Here is an 18,570-nt window from a genome sequence, read left to right as displayed (position 1 = left end):
TTACAGCATATTAGTATTATCACTAATATTTAAAATCTTGCCTATATTAAGTGTCTTTAAAGTAGTTTTTTTACTTCAGAAATGCAAATGCTGTTATCCTACATCCAAATGTTGGTGGAATAAACACTGACTGTTGAGCTCTTTATTTGAAAAGAAGACAAAAGAAATGACTGAACTGATCGGTTTTCCACTCAGAGCTTCCTTAAGCTATTGATAATGATGATCAGCTATATTTTAACAACTAACATCATGGTCAGGAGGGTACACATATTACACTAAAGCACAAGAAATCTGCATCCTTTCAAAGGACACTCACGTGACACAGTCTGCTGCACTGAGTTTGAGCGTCCTACGCTTGAAGGTGTTTTCCTAAAGACTCTTGTCAGCAGATGGGCTCGTTCGTTTAGACTGCAGAGAAAGGCAAAGAAGAAGAGTTACTCCACAGCTTTAGATCACAACTCAACTCTTGGACTAAAAAGAATCTCCACTATGCACAACTACGCAGCATTACTAGAAGCTACTGTGCATTATTTTCAATCAGGGTATAGATCCCCCCCTCATTCATTTTCTTTCTAAAATGATCCTTCAGGGATCAATCAGTCAACAAAATCTGAAGTGGATTAGGTTTGACATTGACATTGATTATATTTAACCCAACTTAAGTCAAAAACTGCCTGCAGGGCAACAGGACATCTTAGTAAACTACTCCTCATCCCCGCCCCAGCCACTCCTCACTCCTCTACTCTTAACTCCCCCCTTTCCAAGAAGAATAGTGGATCCTCTGTTCTGAGACCACACGCCGTCACGGCTGCTCTCCTCCTGTGACCAAAAATAACTAACCTCTTTCCAGATATTGCACGCAAATGCACTCATGTACACAAATACGCGGACACACACTTATTACATTTGTGTATTTTCTTCTGTCTCATCCCCATCATTGCAGCCATTAAAGTAAACGGCAGCAACCGTACGGACACCGACTGCGACGTCAGGAAGTCAGCTCTGGCCAGTTTTATTTGAAAGAACATATTTTTGAGATCATCTGCCAGCGGAGCATTAAGTTAACACACAAGGTTTTTCCCTGGCACTTACAGTACGCAGCAGTGATGATGATCAGTGGAGTAGCTATGGCCTAGAGCCAGCCTTCCCAAGGCTAACATTTGGAAGAGGCAGTTAGGAAAGTCTTATAACTGCACTGACTGTTGGGAACCTTCACTGGAGAGTTTGTGAAAAAAATGGAGGAAAAAAAGGGCTCTGAAGTGTGCTCAGGGAATCTCTTGCCTGTTATGTCTGTTAGAATGATGACAGCGCTGAGTGAAATATAAAAGAATAAATGGTGGCTAGGCAAACAGATGAAAGGTTCATGCATCAGTACAACTCAAACGGTCCTTTAACCTACGGTGATGCTTCTCTCCGGATACCTTCGGACTCAAAATGCTCCGTTCAACTCGTCCCTCGAGACATTCCTGTGTCCTACCTTTCCAACCTTTCCCAAGCCTAACCGAAGACCTTCCCGGGAACTACAAACACAGATGTGCTCTTTTACATTTAACTCCACCGCTACTCTGCCCGCCCTTACTTTATTTCTCTTATTATACTGTAAATGGAGAGGACCCAAGGAGCTGGTCCTGCTTCTCTGGGTTTAAGAACAGGGTCAGTCCAGGACGGGGCTCTGCGTAAGATTTAGGTGGAGCAATTACCCACACATCCCACCCCAGCCTGAAAACATACCTCAGACTTCTACACTTCTCAAGAACCAGACTGTTTCTCTTAGCAACTCTTTTTCTTCTGATATGTTTTGTACAAGTAATATAAAATAGCAGTACTTGAGTAGCTGTACTAAACAACTTTTTCTGCCACTGCTAGTAAATTAAAAAGACTCCACAATCTTAAGTAAATATATTCTGTACATATGATCAATGAATTTTGTTCTAACACAAATCTAACACCACGCACAAGGCTAAGTCACTGCCCTAAGACTCACAGACAAACAGTAAACACACCAGGTCTGTGCAGCAGTTCAAATTGATCCACCTTCGAGGAAATCCACAGAGGTGGTAAAATTTTAAGAAAATAAGGAGAAAAATCGTGTGAAAATTAAGATGGGATGAACACACAGAAACGTAAACTCAGTTAATGAAAAACAAGCAAGAGTCACGACAAATCAGCGTGTAACGGGGCACACAGGTCGTTTGAGGTCATAGTTCACACAGTGGGACAGTGCAAACCCAGAAAACTACCTCTGTGAGCCGATGTGGCTCTACGGGACCTCAGCCTTGGCTTCAGCCCTGTGGACGGTGCCACAGGGAGACAGAAATACTTTTAAACATAGCAAAATGTAATATGTGACTTAATATACCTGGGCAGTTTGATGTAAAGAAAAAAAAAATGCAAAATAAGATCAGTACAAATAGAATAAGAATAGTAATAACACAAAACCGGATTGATGAGAAAAATGAAAAAAGGAACATGAATGCTGGCGTGATCCCATGATGCTTTGAGTGTTTGTATACCTGCGACCACTGGCATCCCTAAGTACAGCCGCGCCTGGGTCAACGGCCCGTGCCTCCAGCTCCTGCACCTCCTCCAGAAGAGACTTCCTCACAGTGCGACGCGTGCTGCAAAGTGGGAATAAGCCCATCAAACCCACAAAGGAAAGTCTGAGCGTTTTACATCACAGACACGTGTAATTCATAATGTAAAGTGTGCTTAAGTGTTGACATAGACTCAACATGCGTTATGTAAACGCTTTTGGTCTCTGTATGGATTTCCCATGTATTTATATTAAATGCGTTCTACTTACACTATCCAAGCAAAGTCTTTGAGTAAACACGCAGTAGGCACCAGGACCAGGCCCAGCCAGAAGTGCCAGCACTGCATCACCCTGCCAGCCTGCAATGACAACACACAGGCTCCATTTATTTTCACCCTTATATTAATTCAAATAGAGGATTAAGTCATTTTTCTCAGCACAGAGAAACACATGTGGCAAAGGAGGAGAGAAAGCACAGTGAAAGCCATACAGAGCAAAAATGAGAGTGAGCCAAAGTTGAACACTCCTCATGTTAGCCAGACATTTTTTACGGCTTTCTCACAGCCAGTATCTACACCACAAACTCGATTTAACACACCATTCCCACAGATGCAATATCAAGCTTCTGTGATGCTTAAGGTTAGAAATGCTAGTGAGTAACCACAGATCACCCCCTACATGTCTATGCAGTCCAGCTGCAAGCAAGGCTCACTGACCTCTGACCCCATTCTCAGTCTGTCTCCCGGGATTAATCATGCATATAACCACCGTCTCAATCTGTTTGCCTCTCTGCCCACACATCTCAATCTCCTGTGATTCCCTCCAATCTCACTCTTTCACAACTTCTTTCATCATTAGTGACTGTATCCTCTGCTGCTTGTCCTCACCTGTTACTGTAAATCCCACCATTTTACATTCTTAATTACTTAACATGTCACTTTCGTGGAGTTTCACGTGCCTCAGGCTTTGTCTCTAGGCCTGAACATTTAAGTCAGCAGTTGCAAACACTCTATGAACCACATGGTGATTTCCTGTGTCCTGCATTTCCCAGAGGTAGAGGTAACAAAGAATATGAATCAGGCAGCGACTGGAAACACATCGAAATCACAGAGCAACTGGACTCACACATAATCAATGTCTCCGTCTGTGACAAACACCTACTCACAGATTGTCTTTACAGACACAAAGCATATCACGTCTTCATGCACTGTGAGGATGGAGGCATGATAAAGGATTTTCTCGGTTTTGTTATAGCCATAGAAACAGACGGTTGGTCTCCACCACACAAAACTGTCTGGACACATAATTTCACACACAGAGTTATTCTGAGACAGGAATATACAGCTCTTTTACATCCTGTGTCCACCCCCAGGACAGATGGAAATATAGATAGCAGGAGCAGGGGAAATAAGAGAGGTAATAGGGTAGTTAGGGGGATGATGGCGGGTTGGGGGGAGGTGGTGGCTGAGTGTCTCTGACCATTCCCCAGTTAGACTCAGCAGCTGCAGAGATATTTGACCGCATTCCTGATTTCTGACACAAATTGAATTAATGGGCTGAGGGGAGCTGAGACGACCCCTTTCCCTTCCCCTACCCACCACTCAGAGGGGCACCTCATCTCATCCCATCCCTGTCTTTATCCCCGAACTCTTACAATTAGCCTCTCAATTACCGGGTCCCTCATGCGCTCTCCTGACCCCCACTGGACCCTCATCACCACCAACAGCAGCCCACCCTCTTGAGTCAACACCTCCGCAGTGAGCAGTAAAAGACCGGGGCTCGGGTGACACGCAGCAGGTGCGGGAAGCATGGTGAGAGGGGCAGCAGGGGCATAAATCTCCCCCGGGGCTGCAGCAGTGCCGACGTGGAACACCCAGGAGGTGAGTCTCATAGGCGCCAAGTATTGGCAACTAAGAAGAAGGGAGGGGCAGGTGATGTTGAGGAAATGTTGAGATGTAGAAGAAGGGGCTATTTTAACCCCATTCACCCCCTGTTATTGAAATGAACGACACATGTTTACAGAGAGCAACTTGCCTGGCCCAGCATGTCGGGGGCAATGGGGAAGGTGGGCCAGATGGCGGAGTACACGGCAAAGAAGACCATCCAGAGCGCCATGCTTCCCCACACTGCCAGGTGGGAAAACTACAACACACAGATAGAGACAGAAGAAAGAAGGAGGAAGATTGACAAAAAGGAGATTAAGAGACAAAAAAAAAAAAAAGACATGAGGTCAAATAGTTTACATACAGCTCATCCAAATATAGACAACCTTTCCCTCCCTCCTTCTCCTGTCTTCGTCCCACTGTCTGTGATCTGCTGTAAGGGGACACTGTGTGAATTCCAGTGGGACCTTGCTTCATTACTGGCAGGCTGTTGTGTGGACAGCTGAACGGACAAAGGTGTCAGCGCCTTTTCGGTCCATCCTGTCTGACAGTTTCTCTCTCTCTCTCTTATTCTTTGTTCAGAGTTTTCCTATAACTTTGTCACCTGCTTTTTTTTATATACATATATGTTTGTGAGTATTTCAGGAGATTGAGGTCTCTACTTGCTGGATTATCTGCGAACATGACTGTCTGTAAAATGTATGCTCGGCAGTATGACCTGAAATGTACATCAGTTTATTTAATAACAGGGCGGGAGGACTATAGATTATTATAAATGAATCATCGACTACTGGTTATTTTCATTATAGATATGATTTGAGAAGCAGGAAAAATAAAATATTTGGTCATTTAACATGAATAATGACTGATGAAGATTCATTTTCTAAACGATTAACCATTGCAGCTCTACCACGCAGTGTAATAGATATTGTTTAACCTAAAGCACATGGAGAAGTATAACAACATATTTCTAATCACTTGAGTAGAAAATTCCTCAGAAAGAATGAGGACATCTGGGCTCTAAGTTACTGTACCTATGTTAAATTAAATCGGTTTCGCTCGTATGTTTCTGTATTTTCTATTCATTTAACAGATGGTAATGTCACTGTTTTCGGGTCTGTTTTTCTCCTTTGCTATGCTTTGTCTGAGCAGAAATGATCTCCATTTGTTGCTTGTGAGTTTAATCTCTTAAAGCTTATTTAACAGTTCCTGCAGCTGTTTCACAGTAAATGCCTGACGACTGATTTGAACGGTTAGAATATGTCAACACACACTTTTTTGTCAAATATTCTTTTTTTGCAGTGTTGCAGAGGAGAAGTAAAAAGTAAAAAGAAAAATGCAACTACGTGTTAACTGGCTCGAGGAAAAGGTGCAAGCTACTGCAGTTTGAGAAACCTCAAACCTCCACCACAAGATCAAGGTGCACCACATCTTTTCCCCTGCCTTTTCTGACTATGAAGCATTTAGAGCAGGTCATACGAACTCTGTACACTGAAGCCCTCACAGTGCAGGCCCCCCTCCTCTTTATTTATCAACGGTTGAGTAAAATATGGCACACGTGGTGTGGTGTATTAAGAGTGGGTTAATGTTCCTACCCTGGTCCAAGCGGTGGTCTCCATTCCAGCTTTCAGACACACTGTGACTACAACATACTGCACACAAACACAGAGGAGCGGGGGGGCAAATAAAAACACAGAGAAACCAGATTAGTTGACTGGCGACTGTGGAGATAATAAACATTAATAATATATAGTAAACTCAGCAATGTCTCTTAAAATACTCCAGAGCCCCACATGCCACTGGTAGTCTACACACACACACATAACAAATAAATACCACTGACATTCACATGAGACTGTAGGGAGTGAAATGATAGCGAGGGTGCAGAAGTGAATAGAGAGAAGGGATGGATGAATGTGGTGAGGAGACAGACTGGCTAGACGAGACTAGATTGGCTGGAGACTCCTTAGAGCCCTGAGGAAGCGGCACAGAGCTGATGTGTACACAAACAGTATAAAAAAATGCACAAACCTGCATGCCAAAAGACAGAAATGAAAACACAATATAATAACACAACACACGCATAGAAATTACAAATAAAATGCTTACTGTGTAGACCATATTTCCTACAAACAGGTAGTCGTTTCCCTGACCGTTATTGAAGGGAGAGTCTGTGGAGAACACACACAGAAGCCTCGTGACAAAGTGTCAAACAGCATTACTGGATAATTACTCCACCGAGACACTCACCGTGCTCTAACATTTTGAGTGGAAACCAAAAGAGGATAATTGAATGAATCAGTGCATTGATACAGGTTCCCCAGAACACCTGAAATATGGACACAGAGGGAGACATGGAGAGGAGAGAAAATAGTTGAAAACAAGTCATTGCAAGGTAATGCCAAAGCACATATATGCCCCACACAAATAAAAACATACAAAAACAGCAATTCCTCGCAGTACAACACAACTTTCACTGTGTTTGTGCCATCAGAAGTGCCCTCCACTACCGCACACGCGCACACACGCGCACACACGCGCACACACGCGCACACACACGCGTACACACGCGCACACATACATACAGTAGTTTGAGTAGCTGGTGTACCTTCTAAAATGAAAGACTTCCTTATACTAGCAGTATGAATCTCATTATTGGTTGCCATGGAAACACTCCAGTCTCCATGCCACCCTTGTTTACTTGCCAAAGTCCCAAACAAACAGCTGGCATCACTCATCAAATCCAAAAAGAGCCACATGTTGAATTCAGAGTACATAAATGGCAGGTTTAGCTTTTAGGTTTCATATATGTGTGCGCCTGCGTAGGTGCATGAGGGCTGTACATGTGAATGCGTGTACCTTGGTGTTGAAACCCTCAGCGTTCTGGGTTATTCGGTAGAGCTGTGGAAATCGCAGCATGTTCTGCTGACTGCACGGCCGGTCAAAAATCCCCAGAGTGAACGGAGGCAGTGCAGTAAATATCTGCAGCACACAGAAGACATACATGCAGCCATTAAAAGACCATAACAACCGGGCTGCGTGCATGCATGCACATACAAACATACTGTTTGGACAATCAGTGTTCACATCAGACTGTCAGCATTAGTAGGAATTCCATAATCTTTTTTAAATGAGGAGCCTGAAGGAATCTGCAGTGAGACGTAACGTACACACCGCAGCCACCAGAACATACACACACATGCATGCATGCATGCAAACATCTCCGGCATGTAGAAAGAGAGTGATAAGAAAAGAAAGCGGGTGAGGTTAATTGAGACATAGATAAAGTGCGAGAGACATCAATCAATGCCAATTACGTGAAAGTGTGAGAGTGAGGGATAGAGCAGAGAAATGGAAAAGAATGAGGGTTTATACTTACCACATTGTAGAGGCCTATACACCAGCGCTCAAAGAGGATCTGGCCAGAGAACCCGTTCACAAAAGCAAACCAGAGCTGGGACACAAAGAGAGGGGATGAGAGGAACAATAGCAGAGGGTAAGACTGCTGTAGTGAGGTCCTGATAGTTGAAACAGCAGGTAGACAGGGACTAATATGTGCCTCTATTTACAAAATGATATGACAAAATTAAGTTTGCTGTACGAATAATAAAACACGAGTCATGTGACAGTGTATTAATACTCTTGCCAACTCATGTGGTACACTGGTGAAAACAAATGCATTCCAATATACCAGTCCTGCACAAAATAAACTAATGCTGCATGCTGTAACATTCATGAGGCAGAGAGAGTTGTTTCTGATTCAGCTGTGTTTTCATTTTAGAGGTTGTGGTTTATAGTACTATTCAATTGTATTGTGTTGTACTGACACGTTTATTATTATTCTGACAACCCCATTTCGTGTGTTTCATGTGTTTACCTAAATGGCTTAATGTCTGTCATGCGTCTCGGCGTCTGTGTCTGTCATGTGTCTTTCACACAGTGAAACAGACTCCCATGTACAGCATGAGATTGCGTTGTTTATAATCCCGCTTGTCAGTTCATTGGGTACACAAGCGAAAACGAACGCATTCCAATATAACAGTCATGCAATAAAAGGAAGGTAATTGGATTCAGCATTTATTTAAAGTGACTGAGAGAGCTGTTGATTGAACTGTTTTCATTTTGGAGGCTGTGGTTTGTAGTACTACTGAATTCTTTTTGTTGTACCGACACATGTTTCTATTATCTTTTAAGTCAGTGGGCTAGGCTAAATACCTTTTCTGTTTATCCCAGTTTGACAGCACCACAAACTACATCCTCCAAAATGATCATACAGGTGATCCTTTCTTACAGTGTTTCGATTTAGGACTGTTACATCAGAATGTATTTGTTTTTTTACCAGTGTATCTAATGAACTGGCAAGTGAGTGTATATAAAACAATCCTCTTACAATATTTACACTTCTTGCAGCTAGATTAGGCCGTGGCTGACTCTGGAATCTTCGGACTTTAGAGAAGTTAATTTACTGAAACACATTATCTAAATGTGACTCTGGCTCTGAGTAAACCTTCTATTAATGCCCTAATACATACACACACACACACAGAAACACAGAGACAGAGACACAGGCAGACACATACACAAACACTGAGAGAGAGAGGGCAGAGACGGGCTGATCTGAGACCAGATAGAGAAAATGTTTGGGGCCACTGGTGGGAGTTGTGACATTCCTGGGGCATACAGTGGAGCATACAGCCTGGGGGTGAGGTCAGATACACAAAAACACACACACACACACACACACACACACACACCCATCCCCCATACTCTGGCTCCACTACGAGGACAGAGACAGTCTCTAACCTTTGGCCTCAAGCTCTCTGCTGGAAGCTAATTATGTGAGATAATCAAGGCAGCACATACACACACACATATATATACATATATATATAAATATACACACACACACACATATATATGCACGGTGGGGTGACAGTAGGCTACAGGCGGTGGCTGCCACTTGCACCTGCTGGCATCCTTAATGTCAGACCAGAGGGGTGAGGGGAGTGAACACAGCTGACAAATAACTGGCAGGCCAGGGCTGCAGTGCTCCCCTTCATCAGACACACTCACTCACTGACACACGCTAACAGCAGTTGTGTTTCCATCACTTCTGACTGACAACACACTGAATTACATTAATTTTCAGAAAACGCGCCCTAATCTAACTAGAACTTTCCTGACCCTAAAGGTTTAAAAATCTGATAATTGTTGCCAAAGTGGAGGGATGCATTTTAGACCAACCGTGACGAGACCCTGGCTCCAAAGGTCTCGTCACTGTTGATCTAAACACACTTTTTTTTTTCGGTGTAAGTGCCAATGTGTGACTGTGTGCGTGTGTGTTTGCACAGACAGAAAGCAGACACCAGAAGGGCATCTCATCCATCACTGTCAGTCCTGTCGACAAACAGCTGCGAAACGTCTCCATTAATGTAACTGTGTGTGTATATGTGCGTGTACAACAGGCAGGATGCAGTAGTGGAGAGCTCACCTCTATTATGTAGAGGACCACATTCTTATAGAAACAGTAGAGGATGCACTTTGTGACACGGTTGTAGCTCCATGCACCGTGGACCAACAGAAGCTTCTCGAGGTAGGAGAACTAGCAGTGAGAGAGAGAGACAAAGAGAATCTTTACTTGGATGAAAAATAAAGTCTAATTGTAAAAATCAGAGACAGGAAGGGAAGAAAGGGTTCATGTGACTGGGGAAGAGAACGCTGAGGCTAGTAGATAAAGATAAGATGTTCAAGACGCCAAGGTTTAAAAAAAACTGTTGAAATTAGAGTATTTGTCTGAGAGGCAGACAGAAAACACAAGACTCCAGAGTAACAAAGCAAGAATATGATAATATTTTATTTCATATCAATGAAATGTGTTTGGATTTATAATATGATACTTCACTGACTCTTGAATTATCCCTTCATTTGTACACCCTGAAGGTGGGTTAAAGATCAGGATGAACTGAACAGCGAGCAGATTTCCCTGAAGACGCTTGAAGCCTCATCTACATTCACATAAAGGCTTTAACATTTCCGTAATTTATCTGCACCCACCTGTGCTATAGAGTAGTCAGAAGAGTTGGTGGCCTGCATGCCCTCGTTGCCGCTGATCCCCACTCCGACGTGAGCCGTCTGAATCATCCCCACATCGTTGGCACCGTCTCCTATCGCCAGCGTGATAGCTTTAACGTGTTTCTTCACCATATCCACAATTTCGGACTTCTGCAGCGGAGACACTCTGCAGAAACAACAAGAAGTAATAGATAAAGATAGTTAGATGATATTAAATGTACACTGCTGTGTATACTAGGAGGAAATTACAAGTACGAGGATGGAAAGATTCAAAAATATCTTGACAAAGCATGACAGTACAAAATAAATATGCTCGCCATTAGGGAAAGAGGAAAAGCCTGGGAAACTAACAGAGGGAAACAGTTGAAAGAAACAAAAAAAGAAGGCGATAGATGGGAGGTTGGCTGAAAAACACACACTGCAGCGCTCAGTTTATTGTGCTTTGCCGGGTATTAGGAAACAATGATTCACTGTTCTGCTAACAAGGTTCTGTGTAGCTTACTTTTGATGTGTTTATATACGCGTGTGTATTCTCGTATGAATTTGTGCCCTGGAGTGTGTTCAGGGAGCTTCCAGTGGCACTCCACCCTCTTGACCTGTATCGCTGATCCCGTCTATAACCGGTTCTGTCTCTTCACTGACAATGGAGGACCCTGGGAGGCTCGATTACACACACACTTCCCTCAAGGCCACATAGTGACATGCTGCATTTGCTGAGGTACTAGGTCTATTTCTTTTTAATTTATGGCCACATACCATAAAATCTATCATTGGACAAATGAGTGAAGCTCCACTCAATGCCATGGGTAATATTCCCTCTATTGTACTGGTGTTCTGTTACTTAAAAGGTTTTATGTGTTTTTCCTAATAATCCTTTGTTTCTTCCAACACCTGCCATGGAAAGAAACCATGGAAGCTTTAGATTGGCCAGAGTTGGAAATAACAAAGAACTACAATTACAGCCTTGCGGTTGTAGGCCTCTGCCAACTAGTGGAGTTACAGTTTACATTCATGTTGGTCCAGATTCATAGAGGAGATATTCAGTACTAGTGTTTTTTTTTTTTATATATAACATTATGATGACAACATGAAGCTGACTTTTGACATTATGGAAACAAAATATCATGCTGTGGCCTTGGACCACTAAAATCTAATCAGTTCATTGAGTCCAATGGACATTTATGCCAGACTTGAAAATATTCCCTGAAGACGTTCTTGAGATATCATGTTCACAGTATACGTATGCAAAGACAACCCGGCTGTCACTGGCTCAGAGGCATAATAATAAAGTGTAGTGAACGCCAACTGTCTTTCTGATCTCATAGAATGTAAAACTTGCTTTATGTTCCCGAGACAGATCTTACGCGAGCGTATACTGGTGTTAGCATTTATACTTGTGTGCTGGCGTGTTGGCATCATTTTGTAATCAGTCGCTACAGTGATAGTCGGTTCGCCAATAGCCATGCTGGGTTTCTTTGAGCACAACGGCGAGTGGAACTGAGCAGTTCATGTTGGAGGTGAGGTGAACAAATGTTGAACAACAGTTACTTTGCACTTAAATTGCTGCACAAAAACAAAAGAGACAAGACGTCTGTGCTTGTTTCATCACTGACCAACCTGGATGAGGAAATTTTTGACCAACCACAGCGGTTGCAGTCTGCAACATTGCGACATGCAGTTAGCACTTCTGAGGAGGTGCTCGTCAGGCTACAGCGTGCGCTATTGGTGCAGATGCGAGCATATCTCTGGCTCAAGCTTAAACATGTTTTTAGTAGTTTTAGTAGTAGTCACTGTTTTAGCCCATCTAAATGTGAATATCTTGAGACAGTACCTTTGAGATTCAGAATCCTCGCAAATGTTGTTTGACAAGCTGTCAAGAAACTTGTATTTTCCATTTTGAGTTGGAGTGACATACACTAAGTGGTTTTATTTTCTTGCCAAACCACTAAGACAGTCATGCCCTCCTTTGCCTTTTAAAAGCATACTAGCATTTTATTTGTGTCATTCAACAAGTGGTAAGGCATCACGCTTGATTGCTTGTGTTCTTAGGGGGAGGTTGTGTGGGAAAAATCTAGTCCTACACACAGTGTTTACACTGTCAGAAGCTGCAATCTGCACTCGGCACTAAAACTGAATTAGTCTTCACCTCTGTTTTCAAAACAGGCTTTGTATGAGGAGGCGTTCCTGCTGCGTGTCATTCACATGCACACAGCTTAAGTGAGTCCTGTCCTCACTACCTGAAAACTGTACAGTGAAAACAAATATGGCTCCAAAGGAGGAGACGTAGGAGAAAGCCGATACTAGGACTACACTAAAGGTGTTTAACAAAGCAAGTTATATTTCCCACAGTACAGGGCTTGAAACTGTTTAAGCTCATGTGCAGTATAAAACTAAACATTTCAATAGATTACCTTCTCCAGCTTTAACAGTTATCAGGCTGAAGAAAGTAGCGGTTGGCTTCGTTTCAAAAGATTAACCTAAATCCAGATATTAAATATTTATATTACATTTCCACTGATTATAGTAATTACCTGAGTCTCAGTGATGCATTGGGTGACGGTAATTTGAGCGTCAACACTGGACTTAAAGTGTGGCCATTACTTGAAACAGTGCCTAGAAAGAGGAGGAGTCACTTTCACAATGACTGTTTGTTTGTATGTGAAGTACAGGCCGAAGTCCTGGAGAGTGAGTCCCCGCCGTGTTCGTTAGTGCCGTTATAACGATATTACAAAATTAAATTACGTGCAGCTGCTCAAGCCGTCACATGCAAACAGAACACCGGATGACGCTTTTATAACGATATGACAAAATGAAATTATGAGCAGATGCATGACTCTCCCTGCCCACGCATACACACATCCGACTGGAGGCCACAGGACATAAAGATGGTCTATCTTTTATGATTATGGAAGCCGGAACATGTGCGGGTCAAGCTGAAATCACAGTGCTGGGTGGTCTACTTAGTATTCATAGGTACGGTAGTTATGTGCAAAATCACACTCATACACACCTCACACACCTCTACAGCCCCAAAGGATATTTGCCTGGGTAAAACCTCAGAGGGAGTTTTGGCCTCTCTAGTTTTTGCTGAAGGATGGGATCAACCTTTGCTCTTTGTTTTTTCTGTTTCTGCATCTGAAGTGTGCGCGTCTGCATTCGCGCCCCTCAGCCTTTGACTCTCTCTCTCTCTCTCTCTCTCTCTCTCTCTATGTCTCGCTCTACCTTTCCTCTAAACACTGCTAACAGTGTCTGGGATTGTGTAAAGTGTAGCTAGAGAGATGAAAGGCTCCCAGTGCTCTTCACGGTGGAGCTGAGCAGAAAATAAGCAGCCGCTAAGTCCTCCTATAAACAAACGCACAGTGAAGCCAGGAACCCATGCGTACGAGTGCACTCAGCTCCGTCGCCCCTGAGACACACAAACATGCGCACATTCCCACACTTTGAAACATACACACATACAGTAGGTGAGGAATAATCTCACAGACAGCTCGGCACTTTCAAGTCAAAGCTATGGCTCTTTGTATACAGGCAGCTTATTAAGAGTGCAATGGATGTACATACCCGCTCATTATAGGAGTCACCCACTGCTTGCCCGGTTTGAGACCTCCCAAGGGGTCATAAGATACAACCAAGGCAACATGAGATGATTACAGGGGAAGGGAACAATGCAAAATGAGCAGTGCTACAACATTTTTTGATCTTTTCTCAAATCCTTGGGACATCCTGACAAGTTTTTACTTATCACGCACCTAATAATTGTTGAAATTAAAAAGTCTGAGCTGCTCGAATGTTCAGTGGAGGTATTCAAAACACCTAAATTTAATGTGCAGTGAGACACAGCTTTGTATCAAGATGTTCAAACGGAATTGAGAAATATAAACATATTTCACATTAAATTACCGGGTCATGTAAAATGTGAACTAAAACTTGCAAAAGAAATTGAAGCATAGAGAAGTTGAAGGACAGAGAGGGAGAGAGAGAGAGAGAGGGAGGGAGAGAGAGGGAAGGATATAAAAAGTGAAGGATACAGCAGCGTAAGCTGGAGGGTGTTTTCAAGGCCTATGAGACCTGAGTCCGGATATGGCTTGGATATGCAAGCAAGAGTCAATTACCTCCCTCCTGGCTACACACACATGCATGCACACAAACGCACACACATTAACAAAAGATGAGTGGAAACTGGTTTGTTAAACATCACAGCTGGTGCCGAGTGGAACATGACCAAAAAAGGGAATAAGCGGTAAACGTTTTTGAAGAGAGAGCACTTTGTATCAATGCAAATGCATAACGACAATGACTATATGCGTGTTCGTGCCCATTCTGGGGGTACCAGCAGTAAGTGAGTCATGACTTTGACCTTTCCATGCAGCGTAGTGTATTACATTACTCCCGCTGTGACACCAGACGGGCTTTTATCGTCTTCATTCATTTGTCGACCGTGGGCAACCAACAACCTTTACAAGTCGGCGTGCGCGCTCGCACACACCGACTCTTTCTTTCTTTGTCAAATGCATGACAGGATGAAAATAAATCTGTGCAGTGGATCTGTTTCTTAAGTGCTTGTGTGCATTTCTTTCTTTCATTGGAGCCTCCAATGAATTTAACGTTTAATTGACGTTAATGTTGCTGCCTTCAGTGGGGTCATGTTTAATGTGTTCACAAAGAAAATAACAGCCCCTTCTTGTGGTATTCATGACCTTGTAAGTGGCACTTTTTGATAAGTTCACAATTGCAATGACGGAGGTCAATGGTAAGTTAATATATGATAAGCATTATGACAACCTTCCTGATAGTGTGTAGCTCTCCCTTTTTTGAATAGTTGTGACTCGTCAGAGCCTTCTGAGGGTGTCCTGTGGTGTCTGGCAACAGGATGTTGTTAGTGGGGGCCTTTGGGTCCTATGGGTTGAGGGGAGAGGCCTCTGTGGATCAGGCTCGTCCCAGTGCATCCCACAGAAACTTAATCAGTTTGGGATCTAGTAAATTTGGAGGCCACGTCAACACCTTGTGCTGTTTTTCATGTTTTTTTTTAGTTGTTCCTAAAGCGTTTTTGTGTGTGTGTCTGTGTCAGGCTGCATCCTGTTGGAGACGACTGCTTCCATCAATGAGTGTCATTGCTATGGGGTGGGGGTGTCTGGTCTGGTCTAGGTGGGCGCTACATGTCTAAGTAACGTCCACATGAATGCCAGGTCCAAAAGTTTCCCAGCAGAACATTGGATTGTCAGTGGTCATAATGTAATGCCTGATTGGTGTATAGTGTAATTTAGTTGTACAGAGTTTTCTTTGTAATTTTATAATACTGTATATCTGAGGAAAGGGTTTATATCCCGATTAAGTTAACCTCTCATTAGTTTGCTAAACTCTGTGGCTTCTCGACAACAACAGTTGCCTGGCAGCATTGTTCTCACGGTTTACAGTCCATGTTTCCATTTGAACGCCAAGCTTTTTTGTGTGCAGCACTTTTTCTTGTTGTAACCACAAGCACTTCCATTTGAAGGGAACTTCTGTCTCATAGCACGCACCCTTTACCTGTGGAGAACCATCTGAGGTTGCATTTTCATTTGTACAGAGTTTCCTCACAACAACACAAAGAAAATGTCCCTTATACAGCGTGGTAGTGGTCCTGTCAGATTAAAATTCCACACTGTGTCTAGACTTTTGTGGCAAACTAATTTGTTTCAGTGTTTTAGGTCACAAGACAATACTGACACACTGTCACTTCTTGCCATTTGTGTGCGTTGAAAGATTTTTGTCGTTCATGCCCCTTTCATGGGGTTCATGCAATTTCACAGGATGGAATTTAATCACGGCACGACGCAGTGGTGCAGTGGTTTGTACTGTTCCTAACAGTGAGAAGGTACTTGGTTCAAACCTGCTGGCCGGCTGGGCCTTTCTGTGTTTTGGATGTTCTCCCTGTGCCTAGTGTGGGTTTTCTTTGACTGCTCTGGCTTCTTCCCACATTCCACAGAAATTCATGCTAGGTTTACTGGTGATTCTAAATTGGCTGTAGGTGTGAATGGTTGTTTGTCTTCTTGTGTTAGCCCTGTAAAAGTCTGGCGGCGCATCAAGGGTGTACGTCGCTTCACACCCAATGAAAGGTGAGACAGGCTTCAGTCCCCTGTAACTCTCTACAGGATAAGCAGTAACAGATCAGAAACAACTCAGACAAACTGAAGTTGAAGTTTGATTTTTGAATTATTCCGTTAACGGCGTAACTTCATTTTGATTAATATGTTGGATTTTGTAAGTAAGGAGCACACTGTTGCAAACCATTCCAGACTTTTCAGGGCTTTGCAGACGACATGTAATAAATCCAAAGTTTGCCTGTGTACAGCATATGATGAATGAGTCTTCCTTACCGGCAGCAGATGACAGCTTTGCAGGACAATGCCAAGTCAAGGAAGGCCTGGCGGAGCTCGAAGGACAGGGCGTACTTCAGTGTCTGGCCATCGATGATCAGTGCCAGCTCGTTCTCTTTCCTCAGAGAGTCGCCCAGAGATGAACAATGAGTCGTCAGCGTGGCACGAGTAGCCTGAAAGAAGACACAGAGTTTTTATTAAAAAAAAAATCTATAAAAAATGATGACTATGTGCCACTCAAATAAACTCACTTCTCTTTACTGACAGATATTTCTTCCGCAGTAATCTCAAGTCAGCTACTAATCAATGTCTTTCTGTTTGTGTACAGTAAAAATCTGACCTGAAGCTCACCACAGACTGACAACAATCCTAAATCACACTTAGCACACTAATCAATCACCTCTAAATCTTAAACCAGAAAGATGAATCCTCCTCTTATGCACCTTGGCAGCTGACCTTTCAAGTGGGCACAGTTTTAGGTTTAACTTTTTGTGTGGATATTGTGGCCTCGCAAAGTGGTGAAAATGCAAATCACACACATCAAAACACACAAACCAATCCGTTGAAAGGTCAAAACCACTGGCCCACTGGCAGCAAATGGAAGACATATGCTCCTGGCTGCAGTCTGCTTTCATCTGGAGAAACAATTTGCTTCTGTGTACACTAAACAATTAAGGATGCCAGTATAAAGTTCACAGTTGTTCCAGACAACAACATCATCACAAGATGCTGTTGATATGATGTCCTGAAGCCACGTTCAACAATGCAACCAAGTCGCAAAGCAGCAATACAACGCAAGGGGAGAAAACAAGCAAAACTGAGAGAGAATGGCAAACACACGACTGGATGACCAGAAGAAGAAAGATGAATGAGTCGAAATAATGCTGTGGAGGGGGCAGAATGCATCATTCACGTGAAGGTTTGTGTAAATGCCAGCTTGCCTGTGGGGCAGTAGTTTGGGGCAGTTTTGATGGAGCTCTTGATAATAGAGGAACAGGGATTAATAGAGAAAATAAACATCCCACAGAGATGTAATGAATGCCATGTGGAGAAGCAGACACGCTACAAGTCTACCACCCACCCCCTTTTCAAATGCACACACAAACACACAAACACACACACACCTGGATCCTTTATTTGTACTGACTGATATTATGATTTCCATGGCATCTCAATGTTTCCTGTACTTTTAGATTCTAGAGAGAAGGTAGGAAGAAACAACTGAGTTGAAGATCCATAGAGACTTATTTATCTACCTCGATCCGTCCATTGTTTTCTCAACACTGTAGCAAAGCAGCTCCCTGACTTTATCCAACGACACTTTTGTTAGTTGTACGTGTGGAATTCAGCTTATTCACGCAATAAATAAGGAAGGGCGTGAAATGACCTATAACAGGAACTGATTGAGGAAACAGCTAAACACATTGCAAGCATCTACACCAACTCTAGACACAAAAATGCACAAACATTTCAAAATCTGGTGCCGCTGCAAATCTCTCCTGTCTCTCCCAGTGGGTTACTGGCGGCCGTCTGACCCCGAGAGAATCCAGTGACCCACAGAGAAGTGACCCCTCTGGCCACCGATCAGCACGCGCAAGAGACAACACAGCAAGCGCACGCACACACACGCGCTCACATCTACATGTATGTAACACAATCATATGAACAATGAAGCCCCTTTTCTTCTTGCCAAATAGCGATGCACACATGCGTACCCTCCACAGAC

At 43.1% G+C, this 18,570-nt stretch overlaps 1 protein-coding gene across 7 annotated transcripts in view; it reads right to left on the bottom strand.

Moving 5' to 3' along the window:
- Positions 1–18,570, bottom strand: part of atp8a2 (ATPase phospholipid transporting 8A2) — a 44,865-nt gene that overhangs the window by 1,212 nt on the left and 25,083 nt on the right. For 6 of the 7 annotated variants that reach the window (XM_084565944.1, XM_084565945.1, XM_084565946.1 and 3 more), the window contains 12 exons: positions 16,845–17,017; positions 10,471–10,654; positions 9,908–10,018; positions 7,796–7,870; positions 7,276–7,398; positions 6,667–6,745; positions 6,526–6,587; positions 6,012–6,068; positions 4,568–4,675; positions 2,804–2,892; positions 2,514–2,618; positions 317–408 (listed from right to left, as the gene is read on the bottom strand). In XM_084565944.1, coding sequence (XP_084422070.1) covers positions 317–408; positions 2,514–2,618; positions 2,804–2,892; positions 4,568–4,675; positions 6,012–6,068; positions 6,526–6,587; positions 6,667–6,745; positions 7,276–7,398; positions 7,796–7,870; positions 9,908–10,018; positions 10,471–10,654; positions 16,845–17,017 — 1,258 coding nt within the window. The remainder of the gene's footprint in view (positions 1–316; positions 409–2,513; positions 2,619–2,803; positions 2,893–4,567; positions 4,676–6,011; positions 6,069–6,525; positions 6,588–6,666; positions 6,746–7,275; positions 7,399–7,795; positions 7,871–9,907; positions 10,019–10,470; positions 10,655–16,844; positions 17,018–18,570) is intronic. The other variant, XM_084565947.1, reaches the window with a different exon arrangement.

Source organism: Chelon labrosus (genome assembly GCF_963514085.1).
Source record: "Chelon labrosus genome assembly, chromosome: 18".
Classification (NCBI taxonomy): Eukaryota; Metazoa; Chordata; class Actinopteri; order Mugiliformes; family Mugilidae; genus Chelon; species Chelon labrosus.
Note: the sequence above shows the minus strand (reverse complement) of the source record. Positions and strands in the feature narration are given on the sequence as shown.